The sequence below is a fragment of the Nyctereutes procyonoides genome, unplaced genomic scaffold, assembly GCF_905146905.1.
Source record: "Nyctereutes procyonoides isolate TBG_1078 unplaced genomic scaffold, NYPRO_anot_genome, whole genome shotgun sequence".
Taxonomy (NCBI): Eukaryota; Metazoa; Chordata; class Mammalia; order Carnivora; family Canidae; genus Nyctereutes; species Nyctereutes procyonoides.
In genome coordinates this window covers 11,869,887-11,893,824 of record NW_026575042.1, presented here as the reverse complement: position 1 = coordinate 11,893,824, position 23,938 = coordinate 11,869,887, and the positions used below count along the sequence as shown (strand labels likewise).

Genomic DNA, 23,938 nt, shown 5'->3' with positions numbered 1-23,938 from the left:
CTGTGGTACACGAAAACATCACTGTACATAGGAGTAAAGGAACCTTGTATCGGAAGGGGTTTATGTATAAAGGAGTCTGGGAAAGCTGAGGATTAACTGTAAGAATAAAAAGATTTACTGAAACTGAAGGCCAACATTAGGTCATAAAAAGCATTTGTATGGTGACATTATTTGTTTAATTGGTAGTTATGTGAAGAACCATCAAAATAACCAATGAGGGCAGCCCCGGGTGGCTCAGTGGTTTAGCGCCACCTGGAGACCCAGGATCGAGTCCCACATTGGGCTCCTGCATGGAGCCGCTTCTCCCTCTGTCTGTGTCTCTGCCTCTTTCTCCCTCTCTGTGTCTCGAATGAATGAATAAATAAATAAATAAACAAATAAATAAATAAATAAATATCTTTAAAAACAAACAAACAAAAACCCCCAAATAACCAATGAATTCATGAAGATTATTCATCAGAGTGCATTCTGTTGCATGGGGCTCAAACTGGTTTAAGCATGGGCTTACAGGATTTATTTGCTAAGCAGCCCAGGGATAGATCTGACAGGACTTCAGGGCTCACATGCAGTGTTGAGGACTGGGTTTCTCTTTATTTCTGGGCTCTGCTTTCTTTGTGCTGAGTCCATTCTTGCAGAGACTCTCCTCTGTGGCCCCAAGATGGTAACTGCTGGCTTTTTGCCCCTGTGGTTACAGCCTTCTTGTTGTATATCAATAGGAAAGAGGAAAGGGCCTTCCTTTAATTTTCATCGAGTCTTATTGGTTCTAAGCAGGTCCATGTGCCTATTCCTGAGTCAATTACTATAGCTAGGGAAATGGAATACGTTGTAGATTAAGTTGTGTGTACAAGTTCACATCTATGCCCATTTTTCAGGGAGATGGTCCACAGCTTTGATTAGATTAATAGGCCAATCCAAAGAGTTGGGTATTCTGAGATAATGTTAGCTATTGAACCACACTGGATTGCTTTTTTAAAACCAGGGTTTCATATTTGTACTGTCTTCTTGAATGCTTTCAATATAAGGTGGGGAATCTGCTTTTTAGCTGTCCTTTATCGAATGATGGTGGACCTATTGGGGTTATCAGAGATAGTAAATACTGATCAGAATTTACTTCACATCATTTCTTCAAGTTCTAGATGTTATGACTTCTTTTCCCTCCCAAAGAAAGCCGTATGTCTGGAGCCACAGCAGAAGTTGCCCCAAATTGTGTCACAGAGGGTCAGGTCACGGCCATGGTGGAGACCCAGCCACTACCTGAGCAGCTCAGAGTGGGTTTGAGAGATGGAGAAGATGGGGAGCTGCGCATTCTGGGCGAGGAAAAGTTCTTCGGGAATTATTTCCTGATAATGATTCCAAGGCCTCACACAGGATGATATTTTTCTGCTAATCCTGGTCCCGAGGACCAGCACGCATGTTGTTGACACCAGATAATGTTAGTCCTCTGGCTGATACTGTGACAGATGAGCAAACATCGGGTGGCGGGCAGAACCCCAACTTCCTGAGTGTCCACAATCACAGATTCATTGAAGTTTAAACACACGGAGACCTATCACCCCCGCCCTTTGCGTTTGCCAGGAGATGAGGTTATCCGTGGGTGATTGTTGTAAACAGCCACTCCTCATTTCCCCCTCCAACTTGCACTTTGGATTTTAATCAGGTTCAAAGCCTGCCTGGCATTTGGCTTGTTTTCCTCATCTGTATGACCCACAGGTGAGTTGAGGGATGCTTCGACTGTAATGTGCCTATGAATCACCCGGGGATCTCGTTCAAATGTAGAGTCCCCCTAGTAGATCTGAGGTGGGAACTGAGATTCTGCTCTCCTAATAAACTCCACATCTAAGAGCAAAAGACTAGGCTAGGCCTCCAGCCTTGGCTGCACATTGGGGTCACTTGGGGAGTTGTAGAAATTCTAATGCCTGGTCTTACTCTCAGATGTGCAGATTTACTTGGTTTGGTTGTGATAATCTAGGTGATTCTGATGTGCAGCCAGGGTTGAGAACCACTGGCTGATCCCTCAGCCTTCAGTCCCTGAAAACACCTCCACTTCCCTCCCCCTTTCTCAAGGAGCCTGCTAGCTCCTCCTCACCACCAGTCTGGCCTACTCATACCATCTCTGCACTGTGCTCCTAGATACTCCTCTCCCTTGTCCTTGACATTCACGAAGAACTTACTGTGGAATAGAACTTTCCACACAACCTGATGAGGTCAACACTGCTTATATCCCCATTTTGCAGGCAGAGAAATGGAAGTTCAGAGACTAAAATACCTTGTCCCAGGTCACATAGTCATTAAGTAGCAGCATCAGGACCTACCCAGGTCTTCTGTCTCTGGAGCACAAAAGTAGCAGAGTGTGGGTTAAGAGAATGGCCTCTGGAGCGAGACAGACATGGGACCCACCACTTATTGTCAGTGTGACCTTGGGCAGGTTGCCCAGATCCTACAGACATTAGGTACCCCCTCTGTAAAATAGGGGTGATAAGAATACCCACTTCTTAGAGCTATGGGCAACATGTTGTAAATCATGCCCTGAGAGCCTGGGCCACAGGAAAGGTCACTGCCATTTCAATGCTGTGTGTTGTCTCCACAGCCCTTGCTGTGAGCTCCTCTTCTTTGGCCTGGGCCACAGGCTTCCAGATTATAACTCTTCTGTGTTCACAGTAACTCTTCAAATAGAAAGTAAATTTCTTCAAGGCAGAAAAAGTACAAGTGTAAAATGTGTGTGAATGTGATTATTTTTTTGATCCATGGCCTCAAATGAGTTTCCTTTGCCCCGTGGGGCCTAGTGGTAGGAGGCAGTGGATTTACCAGTGTTTGTCAATTGATGGAATTTGTATGTTAGTCAATGGAAAATAATCATATTGGAAACAGAACTGTTGTATACACATAAATAATCATATTCTGTTGGGGTCATTCATCCATCCATCCATCCATCCATCCATGCATCCATCCATTCATTGTCTTCTGTTCACTCAGACCCAATGGAGTGACTGAAGACAGCTCAGATTTGGCCCCCCAAACTGAGCTGGCTCTGCTGCTATGTCCCCCATCTGTGGTGCAGGTGGGAAGGTTGAGGAGGTGGGGGTTTTATCTCATGTGTATCTCCTGCATTCAAGAAACTACTTTTTAGAGGATCCACACCCAAGACTTTCCCAGTTTTAACACTGGAAGTCCCACATTTCTGGAAATCCTGCAGTCCCAGACAAACAGGCATGGCTGGTCATCCTACCACAACCACACAGGTCTGGGGTCCTATTCTTGCCTTTCACAAACCTGACAGGTCGTGCTTCTTAGCCTTTCTTCTTCAGGGAGGGCCCTTTGGTATGAGGTGATTCCTGCTGGCTTTTGTAATGTGTGTCCACACGCCCCAGAGTCTGGACCAGTATTGCTGCCTCCCACCATGAGTGGACTTGTAGTCGTGATGGGTCCCCAGCCTGATCCCCTCTCAGCATGTCTCTCTGTTCAGCCTGATGTCTTTCTCCTTACATTTCTGTGCATTGTGGGTTACCAGAGAATCTTTGTCCTGACACGGTCACGAGAAGAGTGTTTATAAAAGAAAACATCTCCACTTCCCTCTCCCTTTCTCAACGCTGCAAGCACACTTTGCTCAGACAAATGCTCAATGAGTACACAAAATTGGGGCTGTTTTCTTTCTGATGCCATTTCAGATGAAGCTGAATATTTTTAAACTAGGCAAGCAACACCACAGCTAAAAATGTTTGGATTTGAAAATAAACGTGTGGCAGATTTACACCAATCCCTTGAATCAGAGACGTTTTCAGCAGCAAGTGTACCACGTGATTAAAGGGGGTTCACGCAAGAGCCTTTTTCCCCCCCTATGGAAGAAAAAGTCTGGAGACAGGCAATGGCTGATATTGATTTAGGGATCAGTGATGTCAGGTTCTAATTAGGTATCAATGCCATTGTCTTGGTCCCTTCATGTCAAAAAATGTTAGCAGTAACTCCAAACATCATGCTTTGGCAGCTGAGTTCAAAGAGGAAACAGGGTAGCCTAGAACAGGGACTCCCTCCTTTCTTGCCTCTCTCTCCTGGGGGGAAATTGTTCCCAGAAGCCCCTCTTCCCACTCCCCTCCCCTGTAAACTTCCCCTCGCATCCAACCGTCCACAGGGGCAGGTCCCATCTTCTTTGTGGTTCAGGGGTCTCTGCCCAATGCATGAAACACTATTACAGTTCTTTTTGGGAGGGGGTGGCTTTGGCTGAATGACCAAAAATATATCCCTAGCCCTCTTTCTTGGGAACTCTAAAGCCTTGGGTTCTGGCCCTTGCTCTGTTTCTGTCTTGCTCGGATGTGAATAACATGGTGAACTAGATGCACCTTCTCCAATTCCCAATATGGCCACTCTGCACCACTTGCAAAGGAGGCAGGGAAAGCAAACTAACAGTGGGGGTTTCTGCATGAAATTGCTTTACACCAGTGATTTCATGGCAAGAAACAATCTTGAAAACAGGTGAACCAGATAATTTCAAAAGGAACTCCTTCCTCATTCGTTTCTGAGCATCTACAAGATTGGCTGGCCAATATCTTTTCTTGTCTCTAGGCATTTTTTTGCAGACGCTACAGATATAGATGTAGATATTGACAGATACAAATATAATTATAGATTGTGTTATCTGATGGTGTCTGTAGAGTAGATGGGGACCCATCTGTCAGAGAAGGCTCAGAAGTCCAGCCAGGGGCAATGGTTGGGGCAAACTGAGGGCCCTCAACCCCATGAGAGGAAGTGAGACTCAGAGATTCAGGACTGGCTCCCCATCTCCCAGTGAGAAGTGGCTGAGCCAGGCTCCAATTCAGGGCTCCTGGCTCCTGTCAGAGACTTGGGACTTGAACCAACCAAACTGATCTCACTGCTGGATTATAAATGACACATGATTCTTTAAAAAAACAAAGCTGTAGTGGAACACCTGGCAGGGTCTCCCCAGTGGAGTGGAGTGAAAGGCGGTCTGCCTATTCACGCAGGTGTTCCCCACTTGTGGAAGGAGGCATCTCAGCAGCTTTGCTGGAAAGACTTGAGATCAAGGAACAAAGGGATTAATGACTGATGTCTTTCCCTTGCTTACCAGACCTGGGGGAAGATGAGTAGCCAGTGGCTGTGCAGCTGATGTTAGCCTGTCTCTGATATTTTTCAGAAAAGTTTGGAGTTGGGAGTGCCTGGGTGGCTCAGTTGGTTGAGTGTCTGACTCTTGATTTTAGCTCAGATCATGATCTTAGGGTCATGGGATCCGGCCCAGCATCGGGCTCCATGCTCTGCATGGAATCTGCTTGAGATTCTCTCTCTCCCTCTGCTCTCCCTATTGCCCCACTGGCATGCACATGTGCTCTCTCTCTCTCAAATAAATAAATAAATAAATAAATAAATAAATAAATCTTAAAAACAATAAAAGAGAGGAAAGCTTGGAGTTGGGAAGTCAGTGTGGTGGTAATTAAGCAGCATTCATTTATAACTTTGTTAAATGCTTTTCCTTTACAACTTAGGATATCAACCATTTTACCATGAGAACTTTGAAGAAAAACCTTTCCCCAAATCTAAATTGTCCTGCCTAGGAGAAACTCTGTCTACCTCTCTGGGTGGTGAGCATGCTCCTCAACTGCTGTTCTTTCCTGGTCAAATTGTGTCCCATGTATTGTTGTGTTGGAATACCTTTCCTTGGAGAAGGGCAAGGGAAGCAATTTGTTCCCCTCTCTTTTTTTCTTCTTCTCCTTCTCTACCTTCATTTCCTCCTCTTCCTCTTTCTCCACCTCCTCCTCTTTTTCTTTACCTCCTCCTTTACTGTCTGCTTCTCCTCCTTCTTCTTATTTTAATATTAAAATGACTACTTATTGGTCAACAACTATGGGCCAGGTGCTGTGTTAAGTATTTTACATACATTTATCTTACTTAATTCTCCAACAAGCCTATGAGGTAGATTTTATACTATCCCCATTTTACAGGTGAAGAATAGAAACAAAAGAAAATATGTTAGATGCTCAAGGTCACATAGCTAGGAAGCCACAGAGCCAGGACTGTCTAACTTTAAAGCCCCGGTTCTTTTTTTAGCCTCTTAAAAATTAGCTTATTTTTCTAGTTAGACGGGAGATGTAATGAACACTAGTGTACCCCTTGCCAGGTTTTCTGGCTATGAACACCCTGCTACTCCCACTTCATGCCTCTCTCAAAATATACACACATACTCTCTCTCTCTTTGTGCCAAATCATCTGAAAGTTGACTGCAGACATAATGACATTTTACCCCTAAATATTTCAGTTTGAGTCTCCCAAGAATGAGGACATTTGCCTTCCTAAGCTCAATAGCATTACCACCTCTAAGGAAATCAACTTTATTCTAGTTACACCATCCAATGCACAGTCCATGCTCAAATGGCCTCCATGGTCCCACAGATGACCTTTATAGCTACTATTTTTCAATCCAGAATGCAGTCAAGGTTTATAAATTGCCTTGGGTGATAATGAAACTTTAGTGCCCCCCAGTGAAGTGCAATAGCCTACTTCCTTCTGTTCTTCATAAGTCGGGATCCTCTGGAGATGTTAGGACAATTAGTTTTCTTGTAGCTATGTGATCTCAGGCAAGCCATGCCATCTCCTTGAACCTCAGTTTCCTTACCTGAAGACTGGGCATCTAATAACCTGTGCATCTCAGCTCTCTCCTGAGAAGGCTACTGTGACTACTAAATAAGATGTAGCATATAAAAGGCTCAGTCTAAATCTAACACACAGTAAATGTTCAATAGATGGTGGCTATCATTTTTTGTATGGTATTTATTTTGTATTGAGTAGTAAGAAACTACCTCTTGGGTAATATGGTGAGCTGGGTAAGCAGATCAAAATTGCAAAACAAAACTAAAAATACTGACTAAAAAACTAATTAAGTACATCTATGAGAAACTAAACCAAAACAAAACACAGAAACAAAAATACTTCTCTCTAAAACTCAATGAGTGTGGAATCCAGCTTTTGCCCTCAGGGAATAGCTTTGGGGGGCTTTGGTGAGGAGAGGTGGGGTCTCACAGAAGAGCCCCTGTAGGGCTGGGACTCCAAAGAGCTTTGCACCCAGTGCAGTAACCTAGTCATCCTGTCCTGCAGACTGCAAGGGAAATTGCTTGTTTTAAAGTTGGGCATGGAGTGAAGTGGTAGGGGCAAGGGGAAGAGGGAAGAGCTTTTATTTTCTTTAACAACTCTTCACCACTAGCTGACTGGAAAGCAAAAATAATAGGAATATACCTGCCCAGATCTTTTTGGAATAAGTCCCCAGATTTTACAGGATGTGAAACAAGTATGCTTAATATGGTTTCAAAATGAAGGTGAGGTTAAAAACATGAGTAAAGAAAAAAGAAAAAACAGACTTGAAAAAAAAAAGAGAAAAAGCAGACTTGAAAAAATCAAATAGAACAGAACACAGAAAATCAAATTAATGAAATGAAAAACACAGAAAATCAAATTAATGAAATGAAAAACTAAAATCTTGGATTTAAAAGTAGATTGAGGGCAGCCCGGGTGGCTCAGCAGTTTAGCACCTGCCTTCAGCCCGGGGTGTGATCCTGGTGACTCGGCATTGAGTCCCACATCGGGCTCTGCATGGAGCCTGCTTCTACCTCTGCCTGTGTCTCTGCCTCTCTCTGTGTGTCTCTCATGAACAAATAGATAAAATCTTAAAAAAAAAATAAATAATAAATAAAAATAAAAGCAGATTAAACATACCTGAAGAGAGCATTAGTGAGCTGGAAGATAGGCCTGAAGAAATTATCCAAAATGCAGTCTAGACATACAGACATGGAAAAAAGGAGAGATGAGGAACATAAGGATGGGATGAAGTGATAGTGCCTGAAAACCCTTTTTAGAAATAATGAGTGATTCATTGTCAACAGATTCTAGGAGCTCAACATATTTTAAGTAGGATAAATAAGTTAAAAGAAATCTACATTTGGACCCAATGGAGTGAAACTGAAGAGCCTGAAGGACAGAGGGAAGCAGCATGCTCAGAGTACTGCTCTAAGCAGCAGGAGAGCAGCATGCTGAGCACATGGCTGGAACAGAGCTCTTACCCACTCACTTACCTGCTGGTGACCTTGGACAAGTCATTCCTAAGCTTTGGCTCTTTCCTCATAAAATGAGCATAATAATCACAATAATATTTAACTGTTGGAGAGGTTGTAATGATTAAATGACTGAATTCATACTATTGCCTTAGCCTAGGACCCAACCACATTGGCAGAACTCAAGAAAGACAAGCTACTGTTTTGGAGGAGATGAAGTTTTCAATCTTTCCAAAGGCACTTGAGCAAGATGGTGCTGGAGGGTAGGGGATGTAAACAACAAAAGAAGGGGCAGAGGCAGAGCTCAGGTATAGCTCACCTTCACCTTGCTGGTGACCTTCTTGCCCATTGTTTGAGACTCAGTTTCCACATCTTTTCCTCAGTTCAGCCTTCCTAGTCCCCATTCTGCTCCACCCCAGGCATGTGAGGGTTCCCTTCTCTTTGCCCCCACAGTACCATGAAAGGATTTCTATTATGGCACTTATTAAAATGTTGCTGTAATTTTTTAAAACCTGCTTAGGTATCCCACTATGCTATGAGCTCTTCTTGACATCTCTGGTGCTTGGCACAGTTTTCTGTCACATACTAGGGCATAATAAATATTTTGGGTGAAAAAACATTGCACAGAACGATAAGCAATTGATCTGAGAAAGAGAAGACCCCCACCCCAGCCCCAGTTTACCCAGTATATTAAATCCCATTGGTAACACAAGACCCATTCTATCCAGTTATGCCCATGATTCAGTAAGGGCAAATGATGGGATGGCAAACTCTGGTGTCTTTGCCCAAGGTGGCTCCTTTTCAGGAGGGCTTCTTGGTCAATTTTTCTGGCAAAGGTAAATGTCATATAAGGAAGAAAAGGAAATCCTCTTCCTTGTGGAAATTATACCTTTGCTGGAGGTTGTGTGACTGCAGTATCAGCTTGACCAGCCAATTCTGCGCAGTCAATAGGGTGGGTTGTCAATAGGGAGCCAGAGCAGATGGCCAATGTGCTAAGGTCCCAGACAGATGGTTGCCTAGAGACTTGAGCCAGGGCAAGAGTACAGAGTTGAGGGGATGTGTCAGTTATCTATTGCTGTGTAACAATTTCTTTTCTGATAATATGCCTTTTTAGAGATTGTAGTTTTTGCAGAGGGATTATTTATTGATTAGCCTGTAGTTGTGAAAGGCACTTTGGTTCTTGGTTATCCAGTCTCCAGGCCTTGAAGCTATCCTTGAGCTACCCCTTCTCTTGTATTTCACCTACATCTGAGTTTTCTGAAAGGTCTCCAAGGCCAAGTGTGCTGGATATTGTCAGAAATGAGGCCTAGCCCATGGACTCACTGGCTCCTGAAAAAGGAAAAAAAGGACTCATAATAAGCCAAGGAGATGTCTATCACCCTGTCAGCTATTGACTAATGGTTGCTTAGATGGTAGGGGTAGGCTGGACCCATGGTAGCTCCTTCTCTGGCTGCGCAGAAAGCTGAAAAGACAAAAAATGGTGTGTAGTATGGTTTCTCAAGGACCAGCTTGAGGGAGAGGAGCCTGGGAGGCTGGAGAGCCTGGGAATTGGACATGGCAGAGATTCTAGGTCTACAGGAGAGGATGTATCTCAGTAGTGCACATTCTTCAGAACCAACACATTCCTTTCTAACCCCAGAGCACACAGAAGGTCCAGATAACAAGAAGTACATATAATGCTAATTCCCAAGGTCACCACTTTCTCTCTTCATGAAAATTTGGTTTAGGTCATGGCCAATGAGGAAAGCATAGTGATGCATCATTTCTGGGAGGAGCATATGACACCAGAGCTCCCAGGGATCACGGAAACCTACCAGAGCCACTCCCCAGGAAAACCAGAGGCCTCCTAGCAGCAGAAATGTGGGTGTCCCATAAGGGAAATGAATATACCTATTTCACGAGTCTAGGTACATTAGCAGAAGCTTGTTTGGGGGTAATTTTGAAGGACATAAATGTCAGTCTGGCCTTGGGATGAATTTGGTGTGTGAGGAACATCAGGTAAATCAATAGTGATTCAATTACTTTCTATTTTTAGAATAAGCTAAAAAGCCAAACAAGGTGAAATAAGCCAAACACAAAGAGTAAATATTGTATGTTTCCACTTACATTAAATACCTACAACAAGCAAATTCACAAAGACAGAAAAATGAAAGGTTAGCAGGGGCAGGGAGGAGGCAGGAATGGAGAGCTATTATTTAATGGGTACAGAGCTTCTGTCTGGGTAATGAAAACATTTTGGAAATAGCGGTGATGGTTGCACAACATTGTAGATGTAATGAATGCTACTGAATTATACACTGAGAAACAGTTAAAATCACAAAATTTATGTTACACGTATTTTACCACAGCTTAAAAAAATGTAATATTCCCAAAACCATCCAATTGTGTATTCTAAATGGGTTAATTGTATAGAATGAAATATATTTCAACGAAGTTGCTTTATTTTTTTGTTTTCTTATTTTTATTTATTTATTTTTACATTTTTAAATTTAAATTTAATTTAGTTAACACACAGAGTATTATTAGTTTCAGGGGTAGAATTTAGTGATTCATCAGTTGCATACAACACCCAGCACTCATTACATCAAGTGACCTCCTTAATGTTCATCATTCAGATACCCCATACCCCCACCTACCTTCCATCCAGCAACCCTCAGTTTATTTCTTAGAGTTAAGAGTCTCTTATGGTTTGCCTCTTTCTCTGTTTTCATCTAATTTTGTTTTTCCTTCACTTCTCCTATGTTCATCTGTTTTGTTTCCTTAAATTCCACTTATGAGTGAAATCAGATGGTATTTGTCTTTCTCTGAATGACTTATTTTGATTAGCATAATACTCTCTAGTTCTATCCATGTCATTGCAAATGGCAACATTTCATTTTTTTATGGCTGAGTAGTATTCCTGTGTATATATATTTTATCCAAATGTTCTTTGTTTATTCATCTGTCGGTGGACAGCTGGGCACTTTCCATAGTTTGGCTATTGTGGAGATTGCTGCTATAGACATTGGGGTGCAGGTGTCCCTTCAGATCACTACATTTGTATCTTTGGGGTAAACACCTACTAGTGCAATTGCTGGGTCATAGGGTAAATCTATTTTCAACTTTTTGAGAAACCTCCATATTGTTTTCCAGAGTGACAGCACCAGTTTGCTTTCCTACTAACAGTGTAACAGTACCCTTTTCTCCACATCCTTTCCAACATCTGTGGTTTCCTGACTTGCTAATTTTGGCCACTCTGACAGGTGTGAGGTGGTATCTCATTGTGGTTTTGATTTGTATCTCCCTGATGCCAAGTGATATTGAACATTTTTTCATGTGTCTGTTGGCCATTTGTATGTTTTCTTTGGAAAAATGTCTGTTCATGTCTTCTGCCCATTCTTGACTGGATTTTTTAAATTTTGGGGGTATTGAGTTTGTTAAGTTCTTATAGATTTTGGATACTAGCCCTTTATCTGATATGTCATTTGCAAATATCTTCTCCCATTCCATAGGTTGCCCTTTAGTTTTGTCCACTATTTCTTTTGCTGTGCAGAAGCTTTTTATCCTGATGAAGTCCCAATGTTCATTTTTACTTTTGTTTCCCTTGCCTTGGGAGATGTGTCTATCAAGAAGTTGCTGTGGCTGAGGTCAAAGAGGTTGCTGCCTGTGTTCTCCTCTAGGATTTTGATGGATTCCTGTCTTACATTTAGGTCTTTCATCCACTTTGAGTTTTTAAAAAAGATTTTATTTACTTATTTGACAGTGAGAAAGAGATATTGAGAGAGAGCACAAACGGGGGAGGGGAGGGAGGGGCAGGCTCCCCACTGAGTAGGGAGCCCGATGTGGGACTCAATCTCAGGACCTCAGGATCATGACCTGAGCTGAAGGCAGACACTTAACTGACCTACACCCCAATTTTGAGTTTATTTTTGAGTATGGTGTAAGAAAGTGGTCCAGTTTCATTCTTTTGCATGTGGCTGTCCAATTTTCCCAACACCATTTGTTGAAGAGACTGTCTTTTTTTCCATTGGATATTCTTCACTGCTTTGTCGAAGATTAGTGACCATAATTGTTGGTCCATTTCTGGATTCTCTCTTCTGTTCTATCGCTTCGTATGTCTCTGTTTTTGTGCCAGTACCATACTGTCTTGTTGATTATGGCTTTATAATATAGCTTGAAGTCTGGAATTGTGATGTCTCCAGCTTTGATTTCCTTTTTCAACATTCCTTTGGCTATTTGGGGTCTTTTGTGGTTCCATACACATTTTAGGGTTGGTTATTCCAGCTTGGTGAAACATGCTGATGGTATTTTGATAGAAATTCCATTGAATGTGTAAATAGCTTTGGGTAGCACAGACATTTTAACAATATTTGTTCTTTCAATCCATGAACATGGAATGTTTTTCCATTTCTCTGTGTCTTCCTCAATTTCTTTTTTTTAAAAAAGATTTTATCTATTTTTTTTAAAGATTTTTTATTTATTCATTCATGAGAGAGAGAGAGAGGCAGAGACAGAAGCAGGCTCCATGCACCGGGAGCCCGACGTGGGATTCGATCCCGGGTCTCCAGTATCACGCCCTGGGCCAAAGGCAGGCGCCAAACCACTGCGCCACCCAGGGATCCCCCAGATTTTATCTATTTATTCATCACACACACACACACACACACACACACACACACACACAGGCAGAGACACAGACAGAGAGAAAAGCAGGCTCCATGTCGGGAGCCCAATGTGGGATTCAATCCAGGGACTCCAGGATCATGCCCAGGGTGGAAGGCAGGCGCCACCCAGGGATTCCCCCCTCAATTTCTTTCATAAGGGTTTTATAGTTTTCAGAGTAAGATCCCTTACATTTTTGGTTAGGTTTATTCCTAAGTTTCTTATGGTTTTTGGTGCAATTGTGAGATTGATTCATGGATTTCTCTTTCTTCTGCTTAATTGTTAATGTATAGAAATGCAACTGACTTCTGTGCATTGATTTTATATCCTCTGACTTTGCTGAATTCCTGTATCAGTCCTAGCAATTTATTGGTGGAGTCTTTTGAGTTTTCTACATACAGCATCATGTTATCAGTGAAGAGTGAAGGTTTGACTTATTCTTTGCCTATTTGATTGCCTTTTATTCCTTTTTGTTGTCTGATTTCTGAGGCTAGGACTTCCAGTACTATTTTGAACAATAGTGGTGAGGGTAGACATCCCTGTTGTGTTCTTAACCTTGGGAAAAAGCTCTCAGTTTTTCCCTGTTGAGGGTGATATACACTGTGGGTCTTTTGTATATGGCATTTATGTTGTTGAGGTATGCTCCCTTTATCCCTACATGGAGAAGAGTTTTTATCAAGAAAGAATGCTGTATTTTGTCAAATGCTTTGCAAAATCCAAAAGTACATTAAAAGGATTATTCACCATGACCGAGCGGGATTTATTCCTGGGATGCAGAAGTGGTTCAGTATCTGCAAATCAATCAATGTGATACACCACATTAATAAGAGAAAGGACAAGAGCCATATATGATCTTCTCAATAGATGCAGAAAAAGTATTTGACAAAAATACAGTATCCTTTCTTGAAGTTGTTGTTTTTTTTCAAAAAGGGTGGGACGCCTGGGTGGCCTGGAGGTTGAGTGTCTGCCTTTAGCTCAGGGTGTGCATGATCCTGGGATCAGGGATCGAGTTCCACACCAGGCTCCCTGTGGGGAGACATAGCCTTTGCCTATGTCTCTACCTCTCTCTCTCTCTCTGTCTCTTATGAATAAATAAATAAATCTTTTTTAAAAAGGGTGACAAAGGGTATGTCAACTGAAAGAGGAATGAAATCCAATTACTGACACACAGAATACTGAATTTTAAATAAAGATAAACACAGAGAAGATCTTTGTTACCCATGAAAGAATTCAAAATGAAAGGGATAGTTCTGATGGTCTCTGCTACTGACCAAGATGGAGAGCCATGAGCTTTTCTCACAAAGTGAGTGGGTCAGGGCTACTCAAGACATAACTTAAACTGGATGAAGCCAAGAGGAATGGGAAAGCCCTAAGGTGGGCTGGCTTCAGGTACAGCCAGATCCAGAATTCAAATTATGTCACCAGGACTTAGTTTATCTTCGTTTCTTGGCCCTGCTGACTGTGGAGTTGGCTTCATTTTCTGTCTCCTCATGGTGGCCTTTGGCAGTGGCAGGATCAACCCTCACAGTGACACAACCATTTTAGAAGCTTGCCTTTTCTCAAAGATTCACGGACACTGGAATATGCTTCTTTTCTAGAAGTTTTTATCAAAATCTTAATCTTCCTTCTGATTAGTGCAGCTTAGGTCACTTAATCATTCCTGAACAAATCATTGTCCCCAGAAGAATGTGATGTGTTGATTGATTTAGGCCTGGTCATGTGCACTCCCTCCTCTCTCTCCCCCACCTCAGAACTATGCATGGAGCCCTCTGTAGATGGTGGGCAAGTGAGGGGTGGGTGCATTCAGGTAGAAAATTTAGAGTGTTCATACTGTGGAGGCAAAGTATGAATTCACCTTACAGAAGTTGGGAGCACTCTCAGTAATGACAGAGAGAGACTTGTTCCCAAGAGATGTACATTTAGCACAAAACAAGTGGGAGAATCTTATCCCTTAACATTACTGTTTGGGCTTGCTGCCTTGAGGCTGGTTCTGTTAATCTGTGCACACAAACTTTTCCCTTCCTTTTTGCTTGGCTTACTACATTTTGTTTTTGATGTATGTCTTCCCATTAGCCTGGCAGTTCCTTCAAATTTAAGGGCAGAGGATGTGTCTGGTTCCTCACTGAGCCCACCCTAGATACAGTACATAGTCTATGCTTAATAACTGCTCTTTTAGTGATTGAAAGAATAAGGAAAGGCAGAGAAGTAGGATGTTCCAGTCTGACTGGGTGGGAGAGCAATTGTTATGATCATTGTCTAACTTGACAGGTCAGCTAGTTAGTTGTGGAAATCTAAGCACTCTTTCCAAATTTTTAAAATGAATTAGTTCTAGAAAGTTCTCATTTCTTTCATGCAGCCAAGTTGATCAAAACTTGTTTGGTAGGGCATGCTTTGTATGTGTATATAAGTGTGTAAAACTCTCAGCATAAGAACAATTATTCAAAGTCTACTTTCTGCTCTGTCATTAAAACTTTTAAAAATATTTTAATTTTTTTGAATAGGCAATTTATTTACTTGTTTTGAAATCATGGCCAACTGTAATAAATTTCTTGCTTATTTTTCCATATACATAATAAGCAAATATGCATGAATATTACTCTGTTTTGCAAAATGATAGCATACTGAGATACTGATTTGAGACTCCTTCTAACTTAACAATATTTCATAAATATTTCCATAATAGTATGTGGAGAGCTGCCTCCTTGATTCCAAGGCTAAAAAGAATTCCATCCAATGAAATCACTTCAATAACTTTTGTAATCAACATCTGTTGATGGAAATATAAGTTATTTTTAATAGTTTCCTATTTTAACCTAATTCATGAATGAATAGGGGTGGCTGTGTTCCAATAAAAACTCACTGTCCATTATAATAATATATAATAATAACAATAACAACAACAACAATAATAATGATAGCATGCTTTGTGCTTTCCAGGGTGCTCTAGTGAATGCACTTAAGTCTTGCACAGGAATGGAAATCTGGACAAATAATAGTGGAAGTGTGGGGGAGACAGAGGAGGGCTAATAACTAGACCTCCCCTAAAATACCTCTGTTCCCTTCTTCTGACTCCAGGAGAAGAGACATAATCCCTCTTGATCAGAGGTTTTCTGAAAAGCATAGGAATTCAGGGTTATCTTTGAAAAACTACTTAAAAGTACATAAAGTTGAAAATATTCTACAGTGATGAGTAGTAGTGGTGACTTTTGCAAATTCAGTTGAAGAGTTAAGAGGAAGTAGATATGTGCCATTACTACTGATCTGTCAACTATACAAGTATAAGGCTTTGCCCACCTGAACCAGGAAAGTTGGTCATTCCAGCTAAGTTAATAATCAAACTTAAGATGAATGCTTTGAAAGACTTGAGAAAAGCAAATTATTAAAAACCATTTTACTAAAGGGATAATTGTGAGTAATTTAAGAAAGTTTAGAAAAATCTTGAAAATCTAGAAAGGAAATCTAGGAGACGTTGCTTTGCTTTATGTCTTTAAGTTCTTGCTTTGCCTTAAAGTTATAGAAACTAGAAATGGAATATGGCATCATAAAATTTACACAAAAACCTCAAGCAGTGCTCCAGTCCATGACATATATCTTAGAAAAGGCCATCGCTGAAGATTGTTGAGCCAATGTGCATTTATGGGTTCATCAATTTAAGTTTTAGTGTTTATGGCCTGTTTCTTTTATGATTCTATATTTTATCACTTTTAATTAATAAACTAATAACCAATCATAATTGAGTCAGCCAGAAGGGCTTCAATGTTTCAAAAAGCTAGCATTATCCTTAGTCATTTCAACATCTTTTAACTCTTTGGAGCTAGAAGGGATTTTAAAGATAATCCACATGAGCAGCCTGGGTGGCTCAGCGGTTTAGCGCCGCCTTCAGTCCAGGATGTTGGGCTGGGCTCCCTGCATGGAGCCTGCTCTCCCTCTGCCTGTGTCTCTGCTTCCCTCTCTCTCTGTGTTTCTCATGAATAAATAAATAAAATCTTTTTTTAAAAAAGTAAAAATAAAAAAAGATAATCTACATCGCAAATGAGGTTGCCTAGCCTCCAGAGATGATGTCCTTGACCATGACCTCATTATGAATAAAGGAGCAAAATAATGGCTTCTCCCACTGCTCCCTACTAGAAGGCAGTTCTGTGGGGGTCCAGATGAACACTCTGATAGGCAGAATAATCATCTCCCAAAGATGTTCACACTCTTACATCTGACACCTCTGAACATGTTATTTACATGGCAAGAAGGACTTTACAGATTAAGGACCTTGAAATGGGGAGATTATCTTGGATAGCGTGGGAAGCCAACTTATTCACGTGAGTCCTTATAAGTGAGAGAAAGGTGAGTCAGAGATACAACAATGTAAGAAGAGGCAGGAGGGAGTCAAAGCATGAGAGGGTTTTGACCCATCGTTGCTGTTTTGAAGATAGGGAAGGGAGGTAGAGCCAAGATGTGCAGACAGCTCCTAGAAGCTGGGAATGGTCCCCAGTTTACAGCTAGCAAGGAAATGGGATCTCAGTCATATAGTTACCAGGAATTTTATTCTGCCAACAACATGAATGAGCTAGGGAGTGAGCTAGGGATCTCCTTTACGACCCTCAGAAAGGAGCTCAGTCCTACCAACACGATGATTTTAGACTGGTGAGACTCATGTCAGAATTCTGATCTATAGAACTTTAAGATAATATATTTATGTAGCTTAAGCTGCTAAGTTTGATGTATCTTGGTACAGCAGCAACAGAAAACTAATACATTGCATTGGCGACAGACCCTTCTCTGCTTCAGAATATTCTGGCACCTAGCAACTGATGTCATAGAAAAGATTCTAGAAGAGCAGGTTATAGAGAAGCACTTGTAGTTTAGAAGCTCTTAGGTGAAGGTAAGTGGGTTATCAAGGAAGTGGAATCTGAAAAGTCCAGGGAACCGAGTGCAGGTAGAGCAACTTTCCTGCAAAAGGTCAAAACTGCTGCAGTTGCCCTCCCCTGAGGAGGCTCTAAGGTCTGCAGAGGGACTGGTGAACTGGTAAGCTGGTATAGGGTAGGTAGGAACAGGGACAGATATGATGATACCCAGGTGCAGGAGACACTCAGAAAATCCATTTATTGCTTATATGATGACAATTCTGTTAGGAAGAGTTGGCTTTTTCCCATTCATTCATTCATTCAACAGAGATTCACAAAGCATCTCCTACACACTAGGCTCTAAGTTCTGGGGATAAAGCAGAGAACAAAACAGACCAGGTTTCTGCATTCCTTGTGTTTACACTCTGGTCTAAGAGATAGACAAACAAATTAAAAAACAAGGTAATTTCTGAAATTTACTTATATTTTGAAGAAAATAGAAATGATTTTCTGTGATAGAGCAGTGATAAGAGAGCCCTATTAGATATGCTGAGCTCACTTTTGAGCTGAGACCATGACCAGAAAGAGCAAGCTCTGTGATGTTCCAGGCAGAAGAAACAACAGGTGCAAAGAACCTATGGTAGGAATGAGATTGGAATGTACAAGAAAAAGAAATGTGCTAGGGGAGTGTGGTGGTGTGAAAGTGAACAAGGGCAAGAGAGCTGTGAAAACAGACTAGAGAGGTGCTCAGGGGCTAGAGCAGCATGGATCTTGTCGTCCAGGTTGAGGAGTTGGGATCTTATTTAAAGTGCCAGGGGAATCTATTGGAGATGGATGATGTGGCTGGATATATGTTTTTAAAGAGGACTTTCTAGTTGCTATGTGGATAACAGGGCATGGGGGAACAGGAGAGGACTGTGGACTATCAGAGTATATCTAGGAGACTCTACAGAAGTCAGAGATGATGGTGATCTGGACTGGGATGATGGCAGAAGGGATGGTGAGAGGTGGATTGGTTTTGAAAGAACAGGGGGAAGGGCTTCCAGTGAATTCACTGCAGGGGAAGAGGGAAGGAGGGAAGACTCAGCATGCCTTTTATGAGTATGTCTGGGAGACAGGTATCACCTGAAAATATCGTTTGCTCTACTGGAAAATGTAAACATGGACTTCTCTTCCAATATGCATTAAATTTCAATTATTAAGCTAAGGGCACGATGTGTGACCATAGTTCAAAAGATAAGTGTTTGCTGGGGATTCAATACTTTGCATATTCCACTCATTTACTTTTTAAGTGAACACAATTAGGTAAGTATTATTTTATTATTTAGATGAGGAAACTGAGGTACAGAGAGGCCAAGTACCTGTTTTAGATCATTCCAGGGATTCCTAAAATCAGACTCTGGATCCAGGCAACCTGACTCCCAAGTCTGAACACTTAAATGTTAGGCCCTCCTCAACAATGTTTTTGGTTTATGGTGATGTCTGTAACTAATTATGTGACTTGAGAGTTTAAACAAATATTTAAAAGCAAAATTCTTTTAATTCAGGAATACACTTATTTATTTCTAACTTTTCCCCAAGTTAGACATTTAAGTCATTGGTTCTCAATAGGGGATGATTTTGTCCCCTAGGAGGTGTTTGGCAATGTATGGAGACATTTTTGTTTGTCGCAACTGCGGGGGAGGATGTACTGTATATCTAGAGGCCAGGTGTGCGCCTAAATAAACTCCAGTGCACAGAAGAGCCCCCAGAGCAAACAATTTTCCAGCCTAAGTGCCAAGGTCAAGAACCCCTTGTGCAGGTGAAGATAGGCTGGAGGACATGCATACACCTGTCAATGATGACAAAGAGGAGGGTCCAGTTAGTTGTCCAGTTGATATATATTTATGCAGTGTTGCAGGCTGTAGGGCATGCCAGGAAGAAGATATGTTATAATTTCCAAATGCACATCCTAGTCTGAGGGATAAGACATGGTACAGAACAGGACAATCATCTGCTAGCTGTTCTGGAAGTGATTTTGAGAGCAGTAGGGTCTCAGAGAGGGAATATCCATGCAGGATTGCATCAGGCTTCAAGGAGGTGGCACCTGGAGCAGACACCTGAAGATGGAGCATTTGGTGTAGAAAAGCATGGTAGGGCCTTGTGGATTGGGAAGAGCCATGCGTGGAGAGCTAAGAATTAGCAGAAGCATGGGCAGTGAGGTGTGGGTAGGCAGAGAGGAACAGAGAAGGAGCAACATGGGAATTCAGAGTTCACTGAATTGATTCCTCCTGATGGAGGGAGGGCGCCAGGTTATGGAGGGCTCAGAAAGCCAAGTGTGGGTTTGCTCTGATAAGGAATAGGGAACTAGCAGCATTCCCAAAGTGGCATTGTGTACATGCTTTGGGGACATTCCTCACTCATGTTAGAAAACACCACCTGGAAGAGGTGGCCTGGAGGAGTGGAGACCAAGAGGCTGGACTATGACTCAACTTGCAGTGATTAGGGTGCAGGGAAGGGGTTACTTGAAGGTGATGAAGGGGGTTTAGGGAATAGAGATGAGGAAGGCTAAGGGGATGGAAATGAGGGAGCTTTAAGGTGATGAAAATGAGATCAGGGGATGGAGATGAGAGGGATTTAGGAGATAATGATGAGGGGGGTTTAGGTGGTGACAACAGAAATGGAGGAGAAGCTCAGGAATCAATTCTTTGAGCACCCCACACATGACCCCCCCTTTTCACAGATGAGAAAAGAGAGGCCCCATGAGGCTAAGGGCCTTGTCTATTACTGCCAGTGATGAATCCCCCCTATGACATGGCAGGTCTGGGCTGGACTGGGGTTTGTCTCCTTGTGTGGACAACCATAGAAAAGCTCAGAGGAGTTTGATCTATAGATAATCTGGAGGTAAGACTATGGCAAGGGTAAGACCACAGCTCTGAATGTATTCTAGGATAAAATGCAATGGTGGAAATAATTCAACGTAACAGTAGTGATTGTTCTTGAGTAGTGGGACCACAACAAAGTTTTCCCTTCTTTTTCTGTTTTTCAACATGTATCTAATGGACAAGTTGTACTTTCATAATAAAGGGGAAGAGAAGATTTGAGCATGTGTATCTAACATGAGAGAGAAATGAGTGAGAAGAAAATCAAGCAGAAGCCACTGGGTTTTGCTGGAGGGAGAGAATGTGTGTGTGGGTGGGGTGGGGCAGGGAGGTGACCTTTTCAAGAGCTGTTTCCTTAGAAAATAGGGTGTCCAGAAGAGAAGGGGAGGCAGGGTTTCAGGTGTCTTTGTTTTGGGGTAATGTGAAGCCAAGGATTAGAGTGGGAAGAAGGATCATGGTAAGCCAGGTGGGACTCCCCTTTTTCTGGATCACCCACCCCCACCCCACAGTGCCCTTCTTTACCCTCAGAGACACTAGCGTCCTTGGGATCCTGGCAGGACTCTGTGACGCCACCGGCTTACCTGGCCACTATTGCCTTAAGCTGGCAGGAGCCTGAGAAGATGAAGGCATCTGTGGTTCTCTCCCTCATTGGCTGCCTAGTGGTTCCAAGTGGTGCTGCTATCTTGGGGCGCTGCGTGGTAGCTAAGAAGCTCTATGATGGAGGCCTGAATTATTTTGAGGGCTATAGCCTTGAAAACTGTGAGTAGGTTCCTTTCAACCCCGTTCCTCCTCCCCTCCTTTCCCTCTGGCCCCTGCCCAGGCATCCCCAACTCCTCCCTCCTCCAAGCCACCCACCTCCTGTTCTATCTTAGGGGTGTGCCTGGCTTATTTTGAGAGCAAGTTCAACCCCATGGCCATCTACGAGAACTTGCCTGGTGGCTACACTGGCTACGGCCTCTTTCAGATTCGCGACTGGGACTGGTGCGACAGGGGCAGGAACCTCTGCCACATGTCCTGCTCTGGTAGGTCCCCCCCTACTGACACACTTGGGCACTGGGGGCTGCAGCACAGAGCTCAGAGGCCAGCCTTCCAGGGGGGCCAGAGTTTATAGGTTTGGAGCAGGGAGGCAGAAGGCCTGGCAGGCTTAGTGCTGCACAGTAGAGTACACAGAGAGGAGAGTCGGGTGGTGACCAGGGACAGAGTCATGGATTCCCCCATCCAGATGGGCAGAAAAGGCATCAGGATGTGGAGAGGTGGTGGGGAGGAGGCTGCAGGCATCAGAGCCCACCTGAGCCTGAAGGGTTAGAGCAGAGGGCTCTGCTCTGCATGGGCCTCATTTCACCCATGCTCAGCCACACACTCTTCTTCAAATGGAATAGATGCTGCCACTTGGACAGGCACAAGGGGTCACTGGGAGGAGACAGAAGTAAGCCATTCCAAGAGAAGCTTTCCCTGCTGCTCTTAGGGGTCCCAGGTACCTGTAGTCAAGAGGATGCCTGGCCCAAGATCCCCTCCTCCTAGCATTCACTGAATACCCACAAAGTGCCAGGCCTCCTGGAGCTGACATTCTAGTGCTTGCTAACTGCCAGGTACTCCTCTAAGCTCTTCATGGGTCTGAGTTCATCTAATCTTCACAAAGATCCCCATGACATGGGCACTGTTATTATCTCACTCTTTAAATGGGGAAACTGAGGCCCAGAGAAGGTAAGTACATGCTCAAAGCCACACAGCTGGTAGGTGTTATTGTTGAGGGGCAAACTCACACAGCATGGCCCCAGAGCCAGAGCCAGACTAATGGGCTGCACAACCATGCCAGAACTCTCTCTGATACCTGAGGCTGTCATTCTGCAGCAGGAGGGTCTGAGAGCCTGGCACTCTCAGGGTCTCCCTAATGAGCAAAGCTCCCTTCCCCATTATGAGTGAGAAATGTTCCAGAACCTGTGCCTTCTGAGCTGGGTCTTTAGGAGACAGAGTGGAGAGGTCATGGTAAAAGCTTTTAAATTTCTTATGTGGTCCAGAAGGAAGCTGCTTGATATTGGGCCCTATGCTTGGCCTTGGGATTCCAGAGAGGAGTAAGATAGTTTCCAGATTCAAGAAGAAGCAGAATTGCAAAGTAGGAGGGAAAGGTGCAGAAAACACATAGGAACCCAGTGAGAATCCCAGCGGCCCCCAATATGAGTGAGCTACATGAGCCTGTGTAGGTCCCTTCCCAGAGCTTCCTCATCTATGAAGTGGGGATGACACTAACTACTTCTTAAGGTTGCTGTGAGCATTAAATGTGATATTGTATGTGAAACACTGTGCAAGGCCCGTAGGAATCATGTGATCAAAGCTAGGGGACACCTACACATTAAGAACATAATTTAATTACTGTGATAGAGCATTCAGTATTGCCCTGAGCTTCCTGGTAGCCAAAGAAAAAAGAGAACCCCACTGGGCCCATAATTTATATCTCATAAGAAGATAGATAGATGATAGATAGATAGATAGATAGATAGATAGATAGATAGCCAGACTCTGACAGGAGAAACAAATAATTACCTGTAAAGGAAGTGGTACTACTGAGTGCTGTGATGAAAATATGGTGGATTAGATATCCTAAAAAACCCTCCTACTAGACAAAATGGGAAAAAAAATCTGGGTGCCTGGCTGGCTCAGTTGGTAAAGCATGTGACTCTCGAGATTGTGAGTTTAACTCCCATTAGGGCATGTAGCCTACTTTAAAAAAAAATTAATGAATCTACTGTAGTATCTGGCTGAGCTGACAAGAACATAAAATCCTTAAAGGTTAAAATGAGAAGTGAGAATCCAGACAGGTAAGTGAGGATTGAAGTCGATGGTGACCTGGGGGGACATCAGCTGATTCCCTGTGGCCTAAGGCACAGGTTTGACGTCATTGTGTAGATAGGGCCTGAGCAAAATCAGGAGATGCGTTGGAGACTCCACCAAAAGCCAAGACCCCAGAAAATCAGCTGAAAGATGAGCTAGAAAGTCCTGAAAGCAAAGACATTCCAAATGGGGAAGGGTGGGGGGAACAGTCTCTTTGGGAATTTGTCACCACAAGCCAGTAGGACTCACAATGAAGCAAGGTGCCATGGAGAGGTACGAGGCCCTGTGCTAAGTCCTGGGGGGCAGTTCAGAGGAATTGTCTACTGTTCTTGTCCAGCAAAGTGAGGGACAGAGAGAGCACAGGCTTTGAGGCCAGACAGAATCTTGGCTCCACCTCTTACTAGTTACGTGATCTGAACCTTTGTTTTCTTATCTGTAAAGTAGAGGTAATAATAGTACTTACCTCACAAGGCTTTTGTGAGTTTTTAACATACTACAATGTATATAAAGTGCTGAGCGTAGTGTCGGGTATACTTCCTGGTGTGTGATTAATACAACTTCATTCCAAGAATTTATAAGGTAGCTGGGGATTAGGGTGTGTGTGCATGCGTGTGTGCGTGTGTGTGCGTGTGTGTGCATGTAAGCATGTATGCACACGTGTATCTATGTATGCACATATGTATATTTGTATATATGTATTTAACATATTAGTGCTGAATTG

General features: G+C 42.8%; 1 protein-coding gene across 2 annotated transcripts in view; it reads left to right on the top strand.

Moving 5' to 3' along the window:
- The window catches only part of LYZL4 (lysozyme like 4), a 67,522-nt gene that overhangs the window by 33,680 nt on the left and 9,904 nt on the right, over positions 1-23,938 (top strand). Inside the window, exons 1-2 of one of the 2 annotated variants that reach the window (XM_055321325.1) lie at positions 21,009-21,147; positions 21,261-21,410. The exons of the other annotated variant lie outside the window; for it this stretch is intronic. Of the exons in view, the coding sequence (XP_055177300.1) occupies positions 21,009-21,147; positions 21,261-21,410 (289 nt within the window). Of the gene's footprint in view, positions 1-21,008; positions 21,148-21,260; positions 21,411-23,938 lie in introns of those variants that run through there. 2 annotated transcript variants of the gene reach the window in all.